General features: G+C 27.8%; 1 protein-coding gene across 1 annotated transcript in view; it reads left to right on the forward strand.

Annotated features, from left to right (window-relative positions):
- LOC119600879 (carcinoembryonic antigen-related cell adhesion molecule 1) overlaps positions 1–22,544 on the forward strand; it is a gene marked incomplete at its 5' end in the record, with an annotated part of 210,303 nt that overhangs the window by 13,317 nt on the left and 174,442 nt on the right. The window contains one exon of the mRNA XM_037951445.1: positions 14,722–14,892. Coding sequence (XP_037807373.1) covers positions 14,722–14,892 — 171 coding nt within the window. The remainder of the gene's footprint in view (positions 1–14,721; positions 14,893–22,544) is intronic.

The raw sequence follows: 22,544 nt of genomic DNA on the forward strand, positions 1-22,544 counted from the left end.
TAAGGAAATTAAAATATATACCTTTAAACATTAAAAAAAATATATATACCTTTAAACATTTTGTGTGGCATCCGGTAGGTTAGTGGTTAGTATTCTAGTCTGGTAGACCGGAGGTGGTGGGTTCGATTCCCACCTGAGGCACTGGTTTAGGAGCGCACAACAGGCCCGATAGAGGCCTAGGTGTATTTCTTCGGATTTGATGTATATTCATCCTCCTTTCAAACTAACTAACTAAACATTTTCTATTATGGATGCTACCTGTGTGAAACTTCCAAACGTGGTAAAAGCTCGCCAGCGATATCTTGAAGATTATTCTTCTTTTCTTCTAGAAGATGAGTTTTCTCTTTAACATAAAATTTATAAAAATAAATATAAATAAAATTAAATTTTACAGTTTTTTATTGAAATAATGCATTTTTGAAATCGTTCTCCCTGTTTACATTTTTTTAAAAGTTCATAAGTCGATTATTTGAAGCTTTTTATGCAATATTTAAAAATATTTTTTTGTGACGTCCATTATATCTATTTTTTTCGATTTTTTAAAATGTTTTATATTGGAAAATTTAAATTTAAATTTTATTGATATTTTAAGAATTTAACAGATTTTAGAACTACTTAAAATAAATTAATGATCACAATTGGGATGCAAATATTTAAATTCGATTACAACTAATGTACACATTCATAAAAATGCATTTCTAAATAATAATTTTTAGGATAAATATAATAAATTTTTTAAAAAGTTTAAGATAGTGCATTTCTTTAAAAAATGCACTATCTTAAACTTTTTAATATAAAAATTATATTAGAATGAAAGAGCTCATCCATAGTAACAGATTGGGTTCTAAATCAAAAAAAAATCCGATATAAACTCTCAAAGATATACCGTTCAAAGTCTTATACCTTTTTGATTTTTTGTAGTTTTCGAACAAATTAAAATCGCCATAAAAATCGCGTTTCTTGAAATTTTTAAGAATTTAACGTTAATATGTCTTATGCGTCTAATCTGAAGACCATCGGTCAATTCTTAATTGATTTCTCATGGAATTCATGATATATTAAATTAACACAATTTATTACAAAATCAAAATTTCACAATGTATCACGCAACTGATCACAATGAAATAAATATATTTACTGAAATGTGCAAACACTTTTTCTTCTGAATTTTGAGAGCAAGAATGATTCTGCATAAAATTATCTTGTTAGTGTATAAAAGTGTTCGTTTTTTAAATTTTTATTCTATCTAATTATTATCATTTAAGTTTCCTTTTGGTATATTAAAACGCACTAAAATTTAACAAAATTATGATCAAAATTAGAAAGTAATGTATTTTGTTTTTGTAATTTTTTTAACTTAGCAATGAGAAACATAAAGTTGAGCCTTTATAGTGACTATTTAGTTCATGTATCCAAAATTCAACTCAAATTTGCTGGCAGGATACCCTGCAAACAATTGCTATCTAAATAGTATCCATAACGTAAAAATATCTAAAAAACATCTAATATTGCACAATTTGAAAGGAAGAAAAGTGACCGCGTTGGTAAGAAACTGTTCCTCCTGTTTAATACTTACTATTGAGTCGATTTCGTTTCAGTTTTAAATAATAAATAAAATCATTACAAAATTTCACAATGTGTTACTATTCACACAACTGATCACTATAAACTGAATATATTTACTGAAATATAAAAACAGTTTTTCTTTTAAATTTTGAGAGCAAAAATAATTCTGCCTTAAATTATCTTGTTAGTGTATTAAAAAGTGTTCTTTTTATACATTTTTATTCTATCTAATTATTATCATCTACGTTTCTTTTTGGTATATTAGATCGAACTTAAATTTTACAAAAATGGGATAAAAATTAGAAAATTATGTATTTTGTTTTTGTAAATATTTTTATTTAGCACTGAGAAACATGCAGTTGAGCCTAAATAGTGTAAATTTAGTTCATTTATCCAAAATTAAACTCAAATTTGCTGGCAGGGTATATGCGTGTGTGCATGTATATGTATTGCCGAATCAAAAAAAAACAAACTAAAGCCTCAGTTAGTCTCTACACAGAAAAAAATGAAATTCAAAATCAAACAAAAAATTCATAAAGCCAAGTATTTTTTTAACTAAAATTGGACCTATCACGAAATTCGTAAAATCAAGTACTCAAATTCGTAAATTCTTTATTGAAAAAATTTCAGGATTTTTCTTATTAAAATAATATACTATTTACGAAAAACATTAATAAATATTCGCAACATTTCCAAACAATTATTTTACTTAAACAATAACGCAAATTATTTGTATTTGTACTGAAATTCAAGCAATTATTTTTTCTGAAACAGATAAATTATTTATTGTATTTTGGCAATAATAATACACAAAATTCCTTATTGAATCTATAAAAATTTTGTTAAAAAATATATATTGAATTTTAACAAAAATTTTACTAATTCTATAAAATTAAAATTTGTAGAAAAAAGTACTTATATACTTACAACAAATTTATTTCACATTCTAGAAACTATTATTTGTACTGTGAAAACTGAAACACTTATACATTAAATGTTATAAACCAAGTAAGAATTATATCAATTCATTTTAGTACATTCCAAAACTAGTTTTATTGTTGTATTCCATATGCTGACATATAAATAAAACTCAAACAAAAACATTTATTGAACCAGTAAAAATATTTACTGAAAATTAAATTTATTTCAATAAAGTGTTTGTTAGAAAATATTTTCCTTCTGCGTGAAAATCAAACAAATTCGTTATAAAACCAAATAAAAATTTTTATAAAAATCGAAATTAAATTTAAGCAAACGATTGTTAAGAAAAAAAATGTGCATATTTTTTTCTGTGTATGTTCCGTTCCGTGATGAATCAGCTGATTCCTTTTTGGCTTACGAAAACCTGTGTAAGTGGTTAGTTTTGCCGTAACGTTGAAGTTACGTTGCGGATGAACCTGTAGAAAATAGATTTCAATCCGCAACGTTAAGCGACAGCTACAAACAGCTGACATAAAATACAAAAAATGTAAACAAGAAAAAAAACAGTGATGTTAATGTTTTAAAAATAATGTACATCCGAAAAATTTTATTTATTACTATTAATTGAAATACTTAATAATTAAACAATTAATTAATAATAATAAAATTGTAAATATTTATTAAAAATGATATACTAAATGTTATGAACTTTAAAATGAAAAAAAAACGCGAAAAATATAAAGTAAGAGAGAAAAAACTCTGAAATATGTCAAAGAAAATATAAGAGTTGACATTAGTTTCAACATTGTATTTATGTTTGTTGCATTATTTTTAAATTTATTGTTAACTGTTCTGGTCACGGTAGCGTTAGTAGTGCCGCGACGTTCTATTTAATACCTATAATTTTATTTTATTTATAAAAACAGAAAAAAAAAGAAAGATGGAAAGAAGAAAGAGAAAAAAAGAGAATGAAAGAAAGAAAAAAAATTAATGAAAATATCTATTTACACCAAACACTTTAGTAAAGACAATAAAAACATATGTTTCGGTGGTCTTTTCCAATGATTGACAATGTTACTGAGAGTGACAGCAACAGAAGAAAAAAAAAGAATAGTCCAAGAAAGAAATTAAAAAAAATCGTGTTTCGTGCTTTTACTTTTTATAATTAATTAAATTATTAAAATTCGCTATAAATGTGTCCATTGATAATCATTGGTCAAGAAGTCGTTTTTTTTAAATGGACGACGAGAAATAACTTTTTTAGTTGAACAAAATTATGGGAATTCCTGGTAAGTATCATAAAAGTCTATAATACAACTGATTAATAAATCTGTTTCATTTTTATTTATTTAATTGCTGAGAACAGAGAAATACAAATGTCTTTTCAATTTAAGCGATAAATCTATATAAAATTGTAAATATATGGAAAAAAACAACTCTAGCTTTAGACACAAAGAAAGAAAATCAACTCTGGTTTTTGACACAACAAATCAGAGTTGCTTTTTTGGCTGTTATTCTTAAAAACAGCTGCTACGTTCTTACATAGAAACTAAATACACATAAACAGTCAACGAAACGTTACAAGCGGAACGTAGAGACTAACTGAGCCTTAAAAGTAGTCTTGTTTTCACAAAATGTATGTGCAAATAAACTGTGGAAAAGAAATGTTACCGTTTGTGTTATTGTAGGGTAAGAATACGTGTTTTATTGTTGTAGAAATGAAACTATATCGATTCGCACCGAAATAAAAAACCTTTATTATATAAATTTTTAGAATTACATATTTAGAGATATAAAACCAGCAAATTATGAAAATAATCACTTAATTATAACATACATTAATTAAATACCATGATTAAATGTTAAAATTTAGTAGTAATTTTTAAAGCATTATTTTAAAACAAATGTTGCTGCAAATTATATTTACATTTGGTTACTATGCACTATGGTTCAGACGACCAACTTTTCTTTTCAAAACTATTTATTTGATGTCCCATTTTAACAAATTTGTCAACGCAGTATTTCGAAGCTACATAAACAGCATTTTGTATCCATCAACACTAAATTACTCTTTAATAATAAGCCACTAAAGTTACTTTTTTCATAAAAAAATTAAAATGTAATTCGAAATACAGATATTTTCATATAATTTTTTCAACTTAAACGAAAAAACAAATTATAAAATTGATATTGGAAATGAAAGATGAAATAAAGTACTTTAGTAATTAACGTAAAAAGCTGACCAATAACAATGCGGTGGTACGTAAAACATGGATGTTTGGTATAACTTCTTAAATCTTTACGATCAACAGTGGGATATTATTCCAAGTGGTAATTTTTTTGCGAATTTTTGCGATTTTCGGAAAAACTAACTTTTTTTAAAGGGTATTTTCTTTAAATATTCCAAAATTTTGCAAATATGGTTAAATTTTGGATATTAAAAATTAAATTTTGGGTAGTAGTTTATAACTATAATATTGCTTTATTTTCTTAATAACTCAAATTTATGTTTTCGATGAATTTGAAATATATCTAGAGCAGCCAAGCGCAGAAAGAGAGACGCGAAGAAACTGTTATTGTAGTAAAATTGTTTTGGAGTGTACGAGTTTTTTGCAAGTAATTCTCTTATTTACAAGTTGTGTTGTTGTTTTTACAAATTGTTTTTGCAATTTTTGAAACAAAGCGACATCAAGCTACATTGTTGAATGCTGTTAAGCAACTGAAGATCAGTGTTGCTTTTAGCACTATTTGCGGTGCTTTTTGATGTGCCAAACGCGGACAATTTTTCTCATGGTGCTTTTTTTTAAAAGGCACTATAGTGGCGCTTTTCTAATTTTATGACAGTGCAATTAGCGGTTTTTATAGTATTTTAAATCTTATTTTGTGTTTTTCAGGAATTAATTAAGTAAATTAATCTTTAACATTTCTCTATAATGTTAAGAACACTGATATTTTTTTAAATCACTTTATGTGCACAACTTTTTGTTGGATCAGTTTAATAGTCCATACTAAGGGTCTAACTTTACTTAAAAAACTGTTTTAAATTTTAGAAACCTAACATAACTCTTTGAAGTAAATGGGACATTGTTGTTCCAAAGTTTGTTTTTGCATTTATTTTAAGTTTACAGCAACATTAACTCGTTATTTTTGAACAAACTAAGTTTGTACGCGTTATTTTTGAACAAACTAATTAAATTTGAATCGGATAGGGTAAATATTTTTAAATACATAAAATAAATTGTGGAAAATATTCAACATACGTTAAAATAATTAATATTCATTCAGATCAGTGAAATTAAAAATTTTTTAAGAACTTGAAAAAAGTTAAAATGTATTTCTCTGTTTTTTTAAAAATCAGGTCAGATTCTTTTATACAGGTTTTGTTTAAAGAAATATAGGTTTTCAAATAAAATCATAAGTTTTGTACAACTTTACAATTTGGGTGTGGATGCATCGGTAGGCGGAAAATTGGTTATCGGAAATTTAAAAAAAAAAAATATTTAATAATTTGAATAACATAGAACGCAAAACCATTGGAAATCAAAGGAAGCACATAAAAGTGTGTGCCGTTCATTTGGATATTTTAAAGTTTTTTCTTTTCAGTTCTTTTATATTTGACATAATAAGGAAGAAAATTGACAACTTTCCCTACTGATTCTACCATTTAACGGTTGTATCATGAAGGATTTGAAAAATTAAACCAGATTCAGAGTGTAGGTTAATATGTTTCTCATCTAAATTGAAATTTAATTTTTAATTATCTAATATTCGTCAAAACAATACTTTTAGTTTTTACGTTTATATCTAAAAATCTAACGAACTGAAAATAAACATATTATAATTTTGATAAATCTATATGAAAGACTTTAGTATGAAGAATGTTTTGTAGCCCTCAGTTCAATAAAAAATGTTGGAGTATACCAGTCTTGTAGTATATGAGCAATATGATGTGAAATTTTTATTAAAATAAACTTTATTTTACTAAAAAAACGTTAGTGCTTTTTTACCCCTTTTTAATTTTTTCGCGCGCGTTTTGCTTGACCAATGTTGGCAACACTGCTAGCCCCCTCATCAGTAAGAAGCACAAAATTTTGTCAATTTTAAATACACTGTGTGCAACATCTTTATATATTTATAGTTTTTGCTTTAAGCAACGTTTAAATTTACTAATATATTAGTAACCACTTGCAGTAAAATACACATATTTATCAATATAATACTAAAAATATTATAACATCTTCACATTTTAATATTATTGCTACTAAAAATTGCAACATTACTTTGAAATTTCTAGCAGCTCACATTGACAGTATTCGTTTTCTGCGTTTGTACAACAATCGAAATATATTTTTTTGCTATAGTAATGCACACACGCCCTCGTTGTGCTGCTAATTTCTTCCTAGCTGCAGTATATTGTGTTAGTTCTGCTACTGCCAGTAGCAAAACGAGCAACTGCCAGTTGCAATTTATTTATTTTTGAAACACTTATTGGTACTACATTTTGAAGGTATTTTCCTATGCAAGTGTATACAGTGTAAAAACTTGTTAAGTAAACAGAGTGTTTGTTCAGTGGTAAACAGTATTATATAATACACACATAATCATACAGACATACATACATACATACCTACATACATACATACACACATACATACATACATTACATACATACATACATACATACATAATACATACATACATACATACAATACATACATACATACATAACATACATACATACAGGCTACATACATACATACATACATACATACATACATACATACATACATACATACATACATACATACATACATCTACAATACATACATACATACATACATACATACATACTACATACATACATACATACATACATACATACATACATACATACATACATACATACTACATCATACATACATACATACATACATACATACATACATACAATACATACATACATACATACATACATACATACATACATACATACATACATACATACATACATACATACATACATACATACATACATACATACAGTGAATCAATTAAGTAATTTGCCTATACCAATCGTGATATTAATTAACGAGATTTTTGATCAAATGTGAACGTATTTTAATTTTTAAGGTCAATAAAGTATTTTGCTTGTTAGGTTTTTTGTTAATTTTTTTAATATTGCTGCATAATTTTATAAAATTTAATATTTTTATTATTCCTATGTTTTAGAATGACACTTTTTAGATATTTTAGTAGTGGAACGACTAAGTTTGGACATTTCTTAACCGATTTATTATCCTATATACCTATAAGAATTTCTCAATATTTGACTTAACATGAAATCTATCGTTTCTTTGATTTAATTTCGAGAATAATAAGTAATTTTGAATTGGATACATGATATATTAGGAAATCAATGGATTTGGACCTAGAAAAAAATTTTAGTGGGGTATAAATGTATAGATTATAACAAAAATAATCTGGGTTTTTGGTCATATTGTATTGACAAACAAAAACTACATTACGGAAACCCCATCTATTTGGGGAGTACTGTGTGAATTTCATTTAAAATTGTGTAATATTGATTCTTATTCAATAAAGCTAACACTAAGTACCGTCCTAGCCACTCTATGTATGGGGATATCGCCGTATACCACTATAGAACTATTACATGCTAGAATCTTGATATTCTACCTCATATTTTGAATGCATTATTTTATGAATAAAATACAGTGGGCGTAGTTGGATTTGGATAGTTATTCTTGATTTGGGTTCTAACTATATATAAGTGTATGTATTAGTTGAAAAATATTGCTTTTGTGGATCTTAGGTGATGAGAACCGCCTCTATTTGTAAATATCTAAATTAAGTATTTTTCCCGTACCACACGATAGTTCACTTTATATTGTTTCGAAGCAACCTAAGTTCTGTTTAGAGGTCAAAATTTATACATAGTGTTCTTTTAAGTTCGTATATGGACTTTGGAGAAGATAAATGAGGACTTCAATGGTTTTTGCTTGAATACAAGTCGCTCTCCTTTGGCAGTTAAAGATTTTGAATGACAACTCAGTGCGTTTTTTTTAATAATTCTTTGTGTTATTTTATCAATTTCTATATTTTATATTTTTTAATGATTGATTAACCTTCACATAATTGAATTTCATTGATTTATATTTGTCCTAAAAATCTAAACTAGTTTTTTATATTGGAATTGCCTCATTATTTCCTTTTAAACATTTTTAACGCAAATAACTACACAGTTTCACACAATGAGGATATGATTTTTGAAAATTACAATTGAAAAATACTTAACACGTGTCCTTTTAACAATAAAACAATAAATTCCAAAAAGCAATTAAAAAATAATTTGAAAAACCCAACGAAATTAACTGGAAATTTCAATATGCAAAATACTTTATTGACGTGCAAATTATGATGAAAAATAATAAAATGCAACAACAAATGCATCAAAATTTTTATTTTAACATTTTTTTCTTGGTTTTCCCATTCTACACAATCTCTATTTTCAATTGGAATCCATAAATTTACTTTTTACCTGTTTTTTGGAATTTTATTTATGAACAAAAAACAAAATTCTCTTAAAAAAAGGTAGGCAAAAAACTTAGTTGATTCACTGTACATACATACATACATACATGCATACATACATACATACATACATACATACATACATACATACATACATACATACATACATACATACATACATACATACATACATACATACATACATACATACATACATACATACATACATACATACATACATACATACATACATACATACATACATACATAAAACGGTTATTTCCCTAAAAACAATTTGTTTATCAAAAATAGACAGCAATCACAATAACGGAAAATTTTTCAACATTCTAGAATAACAAATACAATACAACATACCAAAGAGAAGCGTGAAAACATTGGGTTAATTTCTGGTTATTATAAAAACAAACAAAGTAAAAATGCACAGCAAATCACAAAGGAAACCTGAAACATGTATTGAATATAAAATATAAGGAGCCGCCATATTGTAAAAAATACGATAAATTGCAACTGACAGTTGCTCATTTTGCTACTGGCAGTAGTAGAACCAACACATTGCACAATTTTTCTATTGCAATAGTAGTTCGACTGTTGTGTGAGTGCGCTGCTAAAACAGAAAAATATATTTTGATTGTTTTGAAATATTTTGCGCCTGCTAACAAAAATTGCAAACAGAACAAATATTTCTAGTAGTAAAGTGATGGAAAAATGTTAAAGTTTTATATTTATTGCATAGTCGTACAAAATAAATCTTGTGCTATTGCTGCATATTTAAACGCTGGTTATTTTAAAATTTTTTCCTCTCCCGAAATCACTTAAACGCAGATAACTTATTCCTAAATTAAGATATTTATAAAAAATTTGACACAAATATTGCTTTTATATAAAGAAAAGTTACTGTACATTTTTTTCCGATCGGTCCACATACATAGCTCCCATACAAGGTCCTTTCAAAAAAACACATAAATTTATATAATTCATTACCAAACAATGATATCCATGCAAAATTTGGTACAAATATTACTTTTATACAAAGTAATGATATCCATACAAAATTTGGCGTAAATAATGCTTTTATCTTCAGAAATGTTACTGTGAATTTCTTTTCCCGATCGGTCCATATTAAGTCACAGCTCCCATACAAGATACTTTTACGAAAATGTTCCTTTCCGAAAACTACTTTAAACGTATTTAACTAGTTGCATTATCTTTACTAAAATTGTTTAGTATAAACAATTTGTGTATAACAATATACATATTTTAATTTCCTTAAATCTTTCATACACATGCATACATGCAAATTATTAAATATCGCTTAAACATATTTTAGGGCGCTATAAAAATGGCGTTAGTAATGTTCAATAAATCTTGCAATTGTAACAGATTTAAGCTATTTAAATCGTGGGTTTTTCTATTAAAAATATGATTAATTAAAAGTAGCTGATAGAGGGTATTTAAGATTTGGCTCAGTCGAATATAGTACTCTAACTTGTTTAATATTAGAGTAATAATATAATTGTTTCTAGTGGCTTAACTAATAATACTATAGGAACAAAATTTAAGAGTGCGTTAAAGAATACATAATCCTGTCAGTTCTGTAAATCGAATCCGAGTAAATTTCTCGTTTAAAAAGGACCCAGCAAAAAATTATCAGAAAATGTAAGCGATAAAATTAGGTAGCAGCAATAAGCTGCTAAGTAAGCATTGTTACTTAGCTAAAAAAAGCTTCCAAAATGCAATAAGGCAGTGGTTTTGTAATTTTTAAAGTTCTGGTATATCTTATTAGTATGCTTACTTGGAATGCCTAGTTTATTGAATATTATTCTGTCGGTGTTGCAGTACATATTTCTTAACATAGTCAAACCAACTTACCAGGTCCCACATCTGAAATTTTAAGTTCTTCTTTGAACGACTAATATTTGAGACATAATATCACTAAAACTAAACGAAATCTAGTGATCTTGTTTATTCTTTGCCTTCAATATCTGGACCAGATTTATTCAAAATTTTACATTTTTGGAAGAATTTGTAAGCTACATGCGATAGGAATGGATAATGGTTTCTTTGGGTCATTTTAGGGACATCTAAAAAATATGTATAGGTTTTTAAATCATATATAATTTTTATAATGTGACAATTTTGAAAAAAGATTTCACACATAGAAAAGTTGATATGCATGTGAAACTAGAGTCCATTTAGAGCAATTCTGCATACTCCATTTTTTATAATCAGCTCTTATGTCCTTACAAAAGGACTTCAAGTTTAAAGGACTTACAATTTCAAACGAATATTTGAAATATTTATATGTGTTGTATGATGCTAATACCCCGTTCACACGGTGCAATTATTCGTAATTCACGCATTGGTTGAAGACAAATAAAAAATAAAATTACAATAAAATGCAAATAATTGGAAAATGTAAAACTTAATTTATTAAAATAATATATCAAACGTATTTTCGTATCATACACACACACTAATATTCCAAAAAATTGTCAAAACGAATTTCGAATGTGTCGTACTGCCGGTCCACACTATGAAACTATTTTTGGGAAACTTTTGATTTTGCGCGAGAGAGAAAGAAATATCATTCAGAGGTTCTCAGCTTCATTTGATATTATTATTAATAACAAATTTTTTATATAAATTTGGAATTCCATCTTTTGAAATCTTATGTCCTTTAAACATTATGGTCCTTTTACAGGGTCATAAGAGCTGAGTACTACGGTATTTTTTCTAAAAGTACTGAAAAAAGTACTAAAGTACTGAATTTTCCATGCCTGAGGTAGACGATTGTTTTTCTTATTAAGTTGTATGAAAGTACATATATAATTAATAGAAGAAAACACGCGATTGTATTAATTTTTAAATTTTTTGCTACCGCGAGATACAAATGTACGGCAGTAGGGCATGTTTTTGCGATCATTTATGAAGAGATTAAAATTATATAATAATGTTTTTATGATATAGAAAATAAAAAATATATACAATTCAGTTATTGATTTGATCTTAAAGCGAGTAGTGCTGACGTAAAAAGGTAAGTGTGTGGAGAGTGAAAAAAGTGTACAACAACAAATAATACCTAACTGTAAACAAAAGGTACGTATTGTATTTTGTTATAATTTTTTGAAATATACTAGGCTTAGCCAAATTTAGCACAGCTATTTGATATACAATTTACCCATTTACTATATTTTTATTGACACAAAGTCACAATATATTTTCTTATTTTTCAGCAATATGGGTCGCACAAAAATTAAAAAACAAGTAAGAGTGCTATATTCGGATGTGCCGAATCTTATATACCCTTCACCATAGTGTATTTAAAAAATATAAATTTTATAAAATTTAAATTTATGTACCTATTTAATTTTCCCGATTATATCATTATTATAGCAATAGCAAAACAAAATGAACAACAACAACGCTAAACGAAATAAACACTCAAAAAACAAAATAAACAAGGCAGTAAAACCAACAAACGAAACTGTACACCAACAAACAAAAACAATATACACAAGGCAATGAAACACACAGCCATCCAAACATACAAAACTGAATACACCAAGAAACAAAAACAATATACACATGCCAATGAAACACACAGCCATCCAAACATGTGAAACGAAATACTTAATGAATAAGCAGTGTTGTTGTTGTTTATTAATCAAAGCATGAAAAAATTGTCTTTTTTAATGAAATTTTCAGAGGTTGTCTCGGATTTTTGCTTATATCTCCGTCATTTATGGACCGATTTTGCTGATTTTAAATAGCGATCTTCTCGAAAGCATGTCTATCAGAATTATTGAAGATTCGGATCTCGCCGATATCTGGGGTCCTCTAAAAACTGATTTCAACAGACAGACAGACAGACGGACATGGCTTAATCGACTCCGCTATCTATAAGGATCCAGAATATATATACTTTATAGGGTCGGAAAATTATATTATAGAAATTACAAACGGAATGACAAACTTATATATACCCTTCTTACGAAGGTGAAGGGTATAAAAAAAAGAGACAGAGCTGAGTGATATGGAGGAGGAAACCACAGAGGACACGCATATTATATTAATTTATTATATACTATCTTAATTTAACTTTTTGTGTTTTATTTATTTATTTATTCATATTTTTTTAATTTGGTTTTGATATATTATATTAAAATAAAAAACTAAATTATTAAAGAATATAAAAAACGTTTTATTACATTAAAATAAGGATTTTTAAAAGGGAACACCAAATTCGGTTTTAAAAGCTTCTCGGTTTTGAAAACGAATCGATTTACAGAACAGACCTGAATAAGAATAAATTTTGTTTTCTTTAAAACGTAATTAAAAAAATAATATGTTAAACAAAATTTTGTTTGTTGAAATTAATACATATAGTAAAAGTATTAGTAAAAATTGCTTTTTATATTTTTTATAAAAGATGTTTTGTTTAGAAAAGGGATTAAATTATGTAACTGGATGTTTCTCGAATCTTGTAAGTAAAACTCTGAAATTCGTACAAATATTTGTAAAAGTGGGCAGACCAACAATATATTGGCGTGGACCTCTCACATCAAGTAAATAATAAATTACGTACATATATTTGGGAAACTATAACGGCAGGAATCATTAAATATTTGTACGAATAACTTTATTGTCCATACAAATATTTAGAACAAAAATGGGAAGACCAATAAGAATGGGTGTGGCTCCTCTTACATAAAGAAAAAAAGTTAATTTTGTATAAATGGAAACCTTTAGCAAGTAGAATTTGGAAATGAGTAAAATGAATATCCATTGAACTTTTAGAACAAAAATAAGCAGATCAAAATTAGTGGGCGCGGCTAATATAAAAAATAATGGAAATTATATCAGAAACCATGACAGATTATCGAGGCACATAGCCACTATAACATAAAAATAGATGTATTATTTATTATCATTGAATTGTGAACAATTCATTCCCATTTGACTGATTTTGCCTATTTTTTGTATGACCTTTTATATTGATGTAGTCTACAAACGAGTTAAGACTTTATTCCGGCTAGATTGAGCATAGAGTATTCAAAACCAATCCCGTTTTTTTTTCTAGTTTGAAAACCGACCGGTTTCGAATATTTTCGAATTATTCGACTGGCCTGTTTTTTATGCCGGTTATTTAACCAGTTTTTTAAGGTTGTAATTTTGTTAAAATTTTTAGAAAAAGATACATTTTTATAATTTGCTTATAATTTTTCTGTCCAAATACATATTTTCTGTTTTATTCCAAAATAGGCAAGCTTTACTATTTTCTAGATAACATGAGGCAGCAATTTTTGAACTCAGAGACTGAAGTATACTTCTCAAAGTTTGAAGTATCGAATCTTGCCTCATAATCAGACTATCCAATCCTCTGGCCATATTTAATCTCTATTTTATATTCTCCTTTCTTTGAGATATCTTGAAATTTGCAAAATTTGTCTAAACTAATGCAAAAAAATAAATAATAATTAATCCTTTTTAATTTCCGAAATTTTACTAATTTTTATGAAAGCTGTTCAGAAATAAAATACAAGTTTTCAAATTATTCGAAGAGCGGTTTTAAAACAACTAAGTTTTCTAATTCGGAATATCTGAATATAACAACACTCTTTCCTATTTTTATTATAATAATTGTAAACGATTTTTTCATTTCAGATGCTCCAACCTGTGTACCAAACCAACCAAGAATATATGGTGTAGCTAAACAAGAAGATGCGAAAATTAAATGTTCTGTTGACGCTAATCCCCCAGATGTCGATTTTACTTGGACATTTAATAACTCAGCTGAAAGTATTGATGTTGCAACTAATCACATTTCAAGACTAGGTAGGTGCCATATGTAGTAAGATCAGTTATTTTGAAGAAGGGCAAACTTAATACATATTTATATGTAAATATGTACATAAAAAATACGGGTTCCTGTTAACGGATTATACTAAAATTTAACACCAGTTAGTTTTAGACACTAATGAACAAAATAAGACAAACAAAATCGATATTTTTTGTGCACCTCTATGTACATTAGAGTGTCCGGGGATCTGCCTTTTTAAGAACCTCATGTACGAATAATCGATGCGTATTAATGTACTGAACAGGCATGGGGGGTAATGATTACAAAGTGATATGTAATTGAGAAATAACCAATTACATTACTTGTAATGTGTAATTGACCAATAACCAATTACTTGTAATTGTAATTGAAGTTTTGTCAATTACAATTACGTGAAATTGCAATTGAAGTTTCCAAGTAAAATTAATTGTAATTTAGGTATTACTAATTACATGTAATTATAAGGAACAAAATTTACAATTACAAGTAGTTGTAACTGAAAATCCTTCAATTACAATTAAAAGTAATTGTAATTGGCGAAACTTCAATTACAAATAATTGTAATTGGCTAAACTTCAATTTCAAGTAATTGTAATTGGTTAATCTTCAATTACAATTACTTCTAATGTAATTGTAAATGTAGTCATTATTCCCCATGCCTGGTACTGAACACGAGAAAAATGAAAAATTTTTAGTGGTTTTGAGAGGCATATTATTTTTGCTTTTTATCGAAATAGGCGTCGTAATTTTTAGCTTATAAAAAATTTTTGGCATTACGTTTGGTCCATTTCAGAATTGTTTTTAGATTATTTTGGAGTTTATATGCCCCTTAAAATGCACTAAAAGTCGTTTTGCGGACCAGAAATACTCTAAACAATTTGAAATATTTTTTCCGCAGCAACCTCAAATTTAAAAGCATGACACAAAACAATGTGGGGATACGCAAAACATGGATGTTTGGTATAACCTCTTAAATCTTTACGACTACTAACTTCATGTAAAGCTTTAAAAAAGTCCGCTTACTAAAATGTTTCGTTAATATTTCCTACGATATTTTTTTCTGTGTGGCTACTGATGGTAAAGTGATGGTGATTAAGACGTATTTTTCTTTTTCGTTGGTATACCCACCATCCCATCACAACCCAGCATTGTTTTTGTCATTCCGTTTGCAACACATCGAAATATTGGTCGTAGACCCACAAAAGTATATATGTATATTCTGGGTCCTTACGAAATTATAAGACAATCTAGCCGCCCTATCCCCCATATAAGACAATTACTTTAACGATCACCACTGCCTTTAAAATACGATTACAGCAATGAAATTCGGAATTTTATGTAAATTGGTGCATTACTAGCTCCATTCGAACAACGAACATGTACGAATTAAAACAAGAAAGTATAGTCGGACGTGGCCAGCCATATGACACCCTAGACCAATTATGAGTATATATAAAATATGTTGAATTTTTATTTAAACAATTTTTTAATGAAAAATTGATTTTCTAAGAGAGGGTTTATATGAAAGCAATATTTGGTGAATGGATGTATTTTTGCATTAATGATATTTATTCAGAATTTTATCGCGTGATAATGTTTTAAAGTGAATTATGGACGTTTGCGTTAGAAAAATTCCAAAATATGCAATAAAACTGTTAGAAATATGCAATATAAAGAAAAATAAGCAATTTATGCATTTATAACAAAATATGCAACAACAAATCGATGCCATTTTATAGCAAATTCTTTGAATCGAAAAGAAAAATAGTTAAACGTTATTTTGAATTACTGACTACAAACATGCATTTGCATAGAAATTCTTGCTCTGGTTATTACAAATTCCTCCGATCATTTAGTGTCACAAAACACTTAAATGAGAAATATTTAAAAACCGTATTTGGGATTTAGTCATAAATGGGAAACCCTTCAGACTGCTGTTTTAAAACACCAATTTAAAACTTTTAAAAATTTTGTTATGCAAATTTTAAAAAAATCTCCGTGCGACTTATGGACAAAAAGGAAGGGAATAAAATAGTAAAGAAAGTACCTGCGATTTGAAATATAAAGGTTTCTGAGAAAATATTTTTTTGGTAAAATTTTTGAAAAATAAACTTTATTCTTTACTGTTACGCATTTTATATAAAATCTTTTCAGAATATAAAATTCAAGATAATAGAAAACATACATTAGAAGTTTGAGTAAAATCGAATAATGTTAACCCATAAACGGTAAAGGTGAAACTCAAGCTAAATATGTAATATTGGAAATTTTCCTTGAATGCATAGTGAAATATTGTTTTGTTTTCAACCGATTTAAATGAAACTATATAATAAATAAATAAATGAAAAATATATAATAAATAGCCTTATTTATGATGACATCGAAAAAATCAAAATTAACCCTTAAACGTGAATATATTATTATAATTTTATAAAATGTCCGTAATATATGAACCAAATATTCGACGCCATTTTGCGAGAAAATGGTGCGTGATAGAAAAAAACAGATATCAGATGCGGTTTCAGCAGTTAAAAATACATTAAAATTAGTCCAATTGGTTTCAAAAGTTTTTACAAACTTTCATTTCGTTGCCCAGTTTTTAAGGATTTAGTCAATTATTCGACGAAAAAGAATTGTGTTTCTTCGAACGAATAAAAAATTTCCAATTTAGAATAAAGAATAATTCGAACAATTTTTGTCGATTAATCGGATATTCGAATAATATTTAAGTGTTTGTTTTTACTAATATTATTGTATAGTATTGAACAAAGAATTGCGTTAATATTTTGTAAATACATATAAATCTAAAGATCTGTTATAATTGAAACAAAAATTTAACTACTTTTTGCAAATTTATAAATATTTATGTCTTGCAATGTTAAAAATATAATGCTTCCAGTTTTAAATTTGATTCTCTGCATTTTTGAAGTGAAACATATAAACATTAATTAAATTAGTTATTTAAGTATTAAAGCTCTGATACACGGTTGTCAGATCTTACAACGTTACTGACAACATTGTAAGATCTGACAAATGTCCAATAATCGTGTGAACTTGCAAGAAAAAGCATTACTGAAAATATTGCAAGATAAAATTTGTAAATTGACACCGTTGTTAGACATTTTCTGCAACCGTGTATACATAGCTTTAGATTTAGGTTCGATTTTATTGCCAATATTTAACTCTATTCTTCATATAAAGAAAATCAGTTTTTGAACAACTTTGTCAGAAAAAGATATTGATATTTGTCAATAAAAACGAAGTTGCGTTTTATCCAGAATAGACATAGTTTCATAATACATTAATAAATAGTAGGTTCTTATATAAAATAGTTTGTAAAAACATCCGCAAAACTTGGAAAACTGTGCAAAACTAACATGAAAAAAAATTTTAGCAGATAAAATGCACACATATTTCTGCAGATTAGTTAAACATCGTATATATCATTATAAAGTCCTCAGCTTCCACTTTTAAATCCGTTGAAACATTTAAAATAGGTTGAGATTCAACCAAGTTACTGACTTATAACTGCATTAATGTACGAAAACCCGTTTTGACCCGTATTTTGGAGGTGTTTGGCAAGATTTATTTATATTTCGAATAATTTTTAAAATTGAATCGACTACTCGAATGAAAAAAATATTGTAAATTTCTATTCGAAAAATTTTAAACACGAATAATTGACAACCCTAATTATTACTTTTTCTACCTTCTAGTGCAAAATATTGAAAACTAAATTTTCGCCATTTCGATTTGAAACATGTGCCACTGACATTAAAGTAGGAAATAAAAAAATATTGCAATAAATCGAAGTTATATTTCAATAAATGTGGTACATATTGCTAAAAGTTTCACTTTTTTAGCAGATTTTGTCGTCCTTCTATACACTGACAAACTAAATTATTGGCACAGTAAGCACATTAAACATCACCATATATTTAATGACATTATGACATAGATTTTTAATAAAAAGACATTTTTAGTAGATATAGTGATAGGCTCTCCACAAAATTCACTTTGTTGCATTACAAAATGTTTATCATATTTGTTATTAAACAAGGGAGATTCAAAAAAGTATCCAATTTTCCTGAACAAAATTATTGGCACACTTACCAACTATCTTACAAATTTATGGTCCAAACATTTTTTTGGTGGAAGCGCCATTATTTCTACTTCCTAAAATGAACAGTTATCACGTGTCAAAGTGAAATAATCAGTGTTCTTAAAATTTTCATAGAATTAACTTATTTTTTAAAAAATTTCGGAACGCAAAGATAATCCCAGAGTAAAATTATTCTTTTTTTTGCATAAACAAGGCATAGATATTTAAGAAATGCTAGATTGTACTAGATATGATAAATAGATTTCATTCGGAGAGTCATGCTGCGTTTCAATGAAGCATTTTTATTTGAAGATGCAAAACATTTAATTGATCATAGATATTTAAACAGCCAAATAGTCCAAAAAGTGATAGTGATTCCACAAATGTCCATCATACAGATTGCTGAAGAGATTAGAGAAGAACTTAGAATCGATGTTTCTGTAATTAACGGTAATTACGGCACTGCAATAGGCTAAGTACAATTGTTGTGTTGCTATTGGTATTTATATTATATTTATATATTTCATATAATCATTCTAAAAACATGTAACTGAACAAGAGTTTGGAAGATGCCAAATGATTTTTGGGAACAAGTACAGTTCTCGGATGAACAAAAGTTTGATATCTCTAGCTATGTTTGCCTCCAAACGATTTGGAAAAAGATCAATACTGGGTTAGAAAAACTAAATCTTTTTATGAAATATAAAACATTATGGATTATGACCGCTTTAGCGTACTATTTTCGCTTTAGGAATGACGATATTATGGGAAAATGGTGGAATATAAATATTATAAAAGAAAATCTCGCACTAAGTCGCGAATAGTTTAATTTACAAGCCTCGTTCTTCCTATATAACGATAATAACTGAACTCATGCATCTCATATTATGCGTACTTATAAGGTTTCCATCGAATGTTTCTCATATTGTAATATATCCGACACAATCGTCAGATATCAGCCATTCAAAAAACGGTCAAAAATTAAAAAAAAAATTACCGAAGTAGACACATATAGAAAAAGGGCAAAATATGTGAACATGGGTGAATTTTATACCAAAATCTATGAAATAAGTTATAAAATGGATTCACAATTAAATACAAAAAATTTCGCTAATAAGCAATATCGAAAAGTTTTTAATGAAGTGTGCCTATAATTTTGTTCAACCTAGTTAGGATATTTTTCCTTATTTTTTACGTAAATAGTAATAAAGTGGATTGTAAAAATATTTCTTTAATAAAATTCTCTTCAATATGACCAATAAAACGCTTGAAAACACATGTACTTTTTTCTCTCTTATTAAAAAATACTAAGAACTTCATGGCGAGTACACGTTCCGAGAATAAAACTGAACGTAGTACTTACATGTACTACGTTCAGTTTTGTGAAAATTTCGTAAACGAAATAGAATTTTTGTGCATGCAGAAGCAGTAAGCTATGTCTACACGGGTGTTAGATCTATCAATATTGTATAACCTAACAATAAAAAATTGCAACTACAATGTAAATTGTCAGTTTACACGGTTGCTAGATATTTGCCAGAAAATCTGACAATACATTGCAAGCAAATTATCTGAAATGACTTTATCTGACAACGTTGCCAGGTAATAGTTTGTCAGTTTACACGATTGTCAGAATTGCTATGTAGCAAAAATTGCCAGAACAATTGTCAGAATCAAAACAATTCGTTGAATTGCCAAAAAATAGATTTTGTGAATTTTATGAGAAAAATTTTAATAAAGTTTTAAATTTTATCAATCTATGGATATGTTACAAAATGAAGAAGTAGTGACTATTTTAGCTGCTTACGCTTTAAAAAGTAGCGAGGATGAAGAGGAACCAAATAAGAAACGCCGCAGAATATGGGTAAAGGATTGGGTGCTTCATCGACAGTAGGAAGGTTTTTACGCAAAATTGCATAACCAACTTCGTGCAAATGAACCGAATTTATATCGTAATTTCTTGCGCATGAACGTCGAATAATTTGACAATTTACTGCTTTTAGTAACTCCACATATAAAAAAGGCTGATACCAACATGCGTCAAAGTATTTCAGCAGGTGAGAGACTTGTTTTGACACTACGCTATATAGTTACCGGCGAAAACTTTCGGTCACTACAATACTTGTTTAGAATACCAGTATCAACGATCTCGCGCATTATTCCCGAAGTATTACATGTCATTTACAAAGTACTTGTGGGTAAATATTAGGGTGATCGATTATTCGACATTTTCCAAAAACCGGTTTTCGAATAGTTCGAATAGTTGACATTTCAAAAAAACCGGTTGATATTTTTCAAATTCAGAAAAAACCGGTTAACCGGTTTTTCATAATAAATAAAAAATATATGTTAATTTGAAGAAATTAATGTTTATGTTTAAATTTGATTAATAAAACATGGCCCGAAATAATTTTTAACAGTTTAACAGATTATAACTTTAGATCTAGTCGTCTGATTTACATTATTTCTTTAATATAAAAAAAAATTAGGAAAAAAGTGGACACTTCTGTTAAACATAAGGTACTATGTAATCCTAGCTTATTCTAAAGCCCTTTTAGGAAATTTTCATAGGCATTCCAACACTTCCATAATATTTCAGCGGTAAATTAATTATTATAGTTGGAATATAATCTTAAGATTAATAAAATTTTATTAAACAGTTATCAATTTTACAAATAAATTTTTTTAATTAATTAGGAAAATCAAAAAAGTTTAACCAGTGCATTAGAAAAATATATCCTAGTTCCTGGACTCGAATATTTTTAAAATTTAAACGGGCTGTATTATTTACTTCAAAATTTCATTTAAATAATCTTTGAATACAAAGCAAATAAAAGTATTCGAAACCGGTTTTTAAAAAGTGAAAAAACCGGGTTATTCGATATTCGAAAAATCAACATTTAGAAAAAACCGACACTGGTAAAGCAGAAAAAACCGGTTTTAAAACCGGTTGAAAAATCGAGTCGATCACCCTAGTAAATATCTTCAGGTAAGTTAATTATTTGTAACTATATAGAAGTTATAACATTAAGTTTTCTTCTAGACACCATGTGATACAGATGCATGGATGTCTATTGCCAGCAAATTTAATGAGTTGTGGCACTTTCCCAACTGTATAGGAGCAGTTGATGGTAAGCATGTGGTGATGGATGCTGGCAGCATATTTTATAATTATAAAGGTACGCACAGTATTATTGTATTGATGGGTATTGCAGATGCGGAATACAAATTTTTGTATATTGATGTCGGTCGCAACAGACGGTTTTCAGGTGCGGTGTGTTTAATAGTTGCATATTTGGAAAAGCACTGGATTCTAATAAGCTTTGTTTGGCACCACCTAAAGCACTCCCTGGAAGAAAAATGCCAGTTCCTTATGTGCTTGTCGCTGACGATGCATTTGCTATGCGGCCGAATCTGATGAAACCCTATGCCCAACGAGGTCTAACAATGGTTCAACGAGTGTACAATTACCGATTGATTCGCGGTCGGCGTATAATAGAAAATGTATTTGGCATCATGTCTGCCCGTTTCAGGGTGTTTCGAAAG

This window comes from Lucilia sericata, unplaced genomic scaffold (assembly GCF_015586225.1).
Source record: "Lucilia sericata isolate MDLA Ls3-8-SP2 unplaced genomic scaffold, ASM1558622v1 Contig000125F_arrow, whole genome shotgun sequence".
NCBI lineage: Eukaryota > Metazoa > Arthropoda > Insecta > Diptera > Calliphoridae > Lucilia > Lucilia sericata.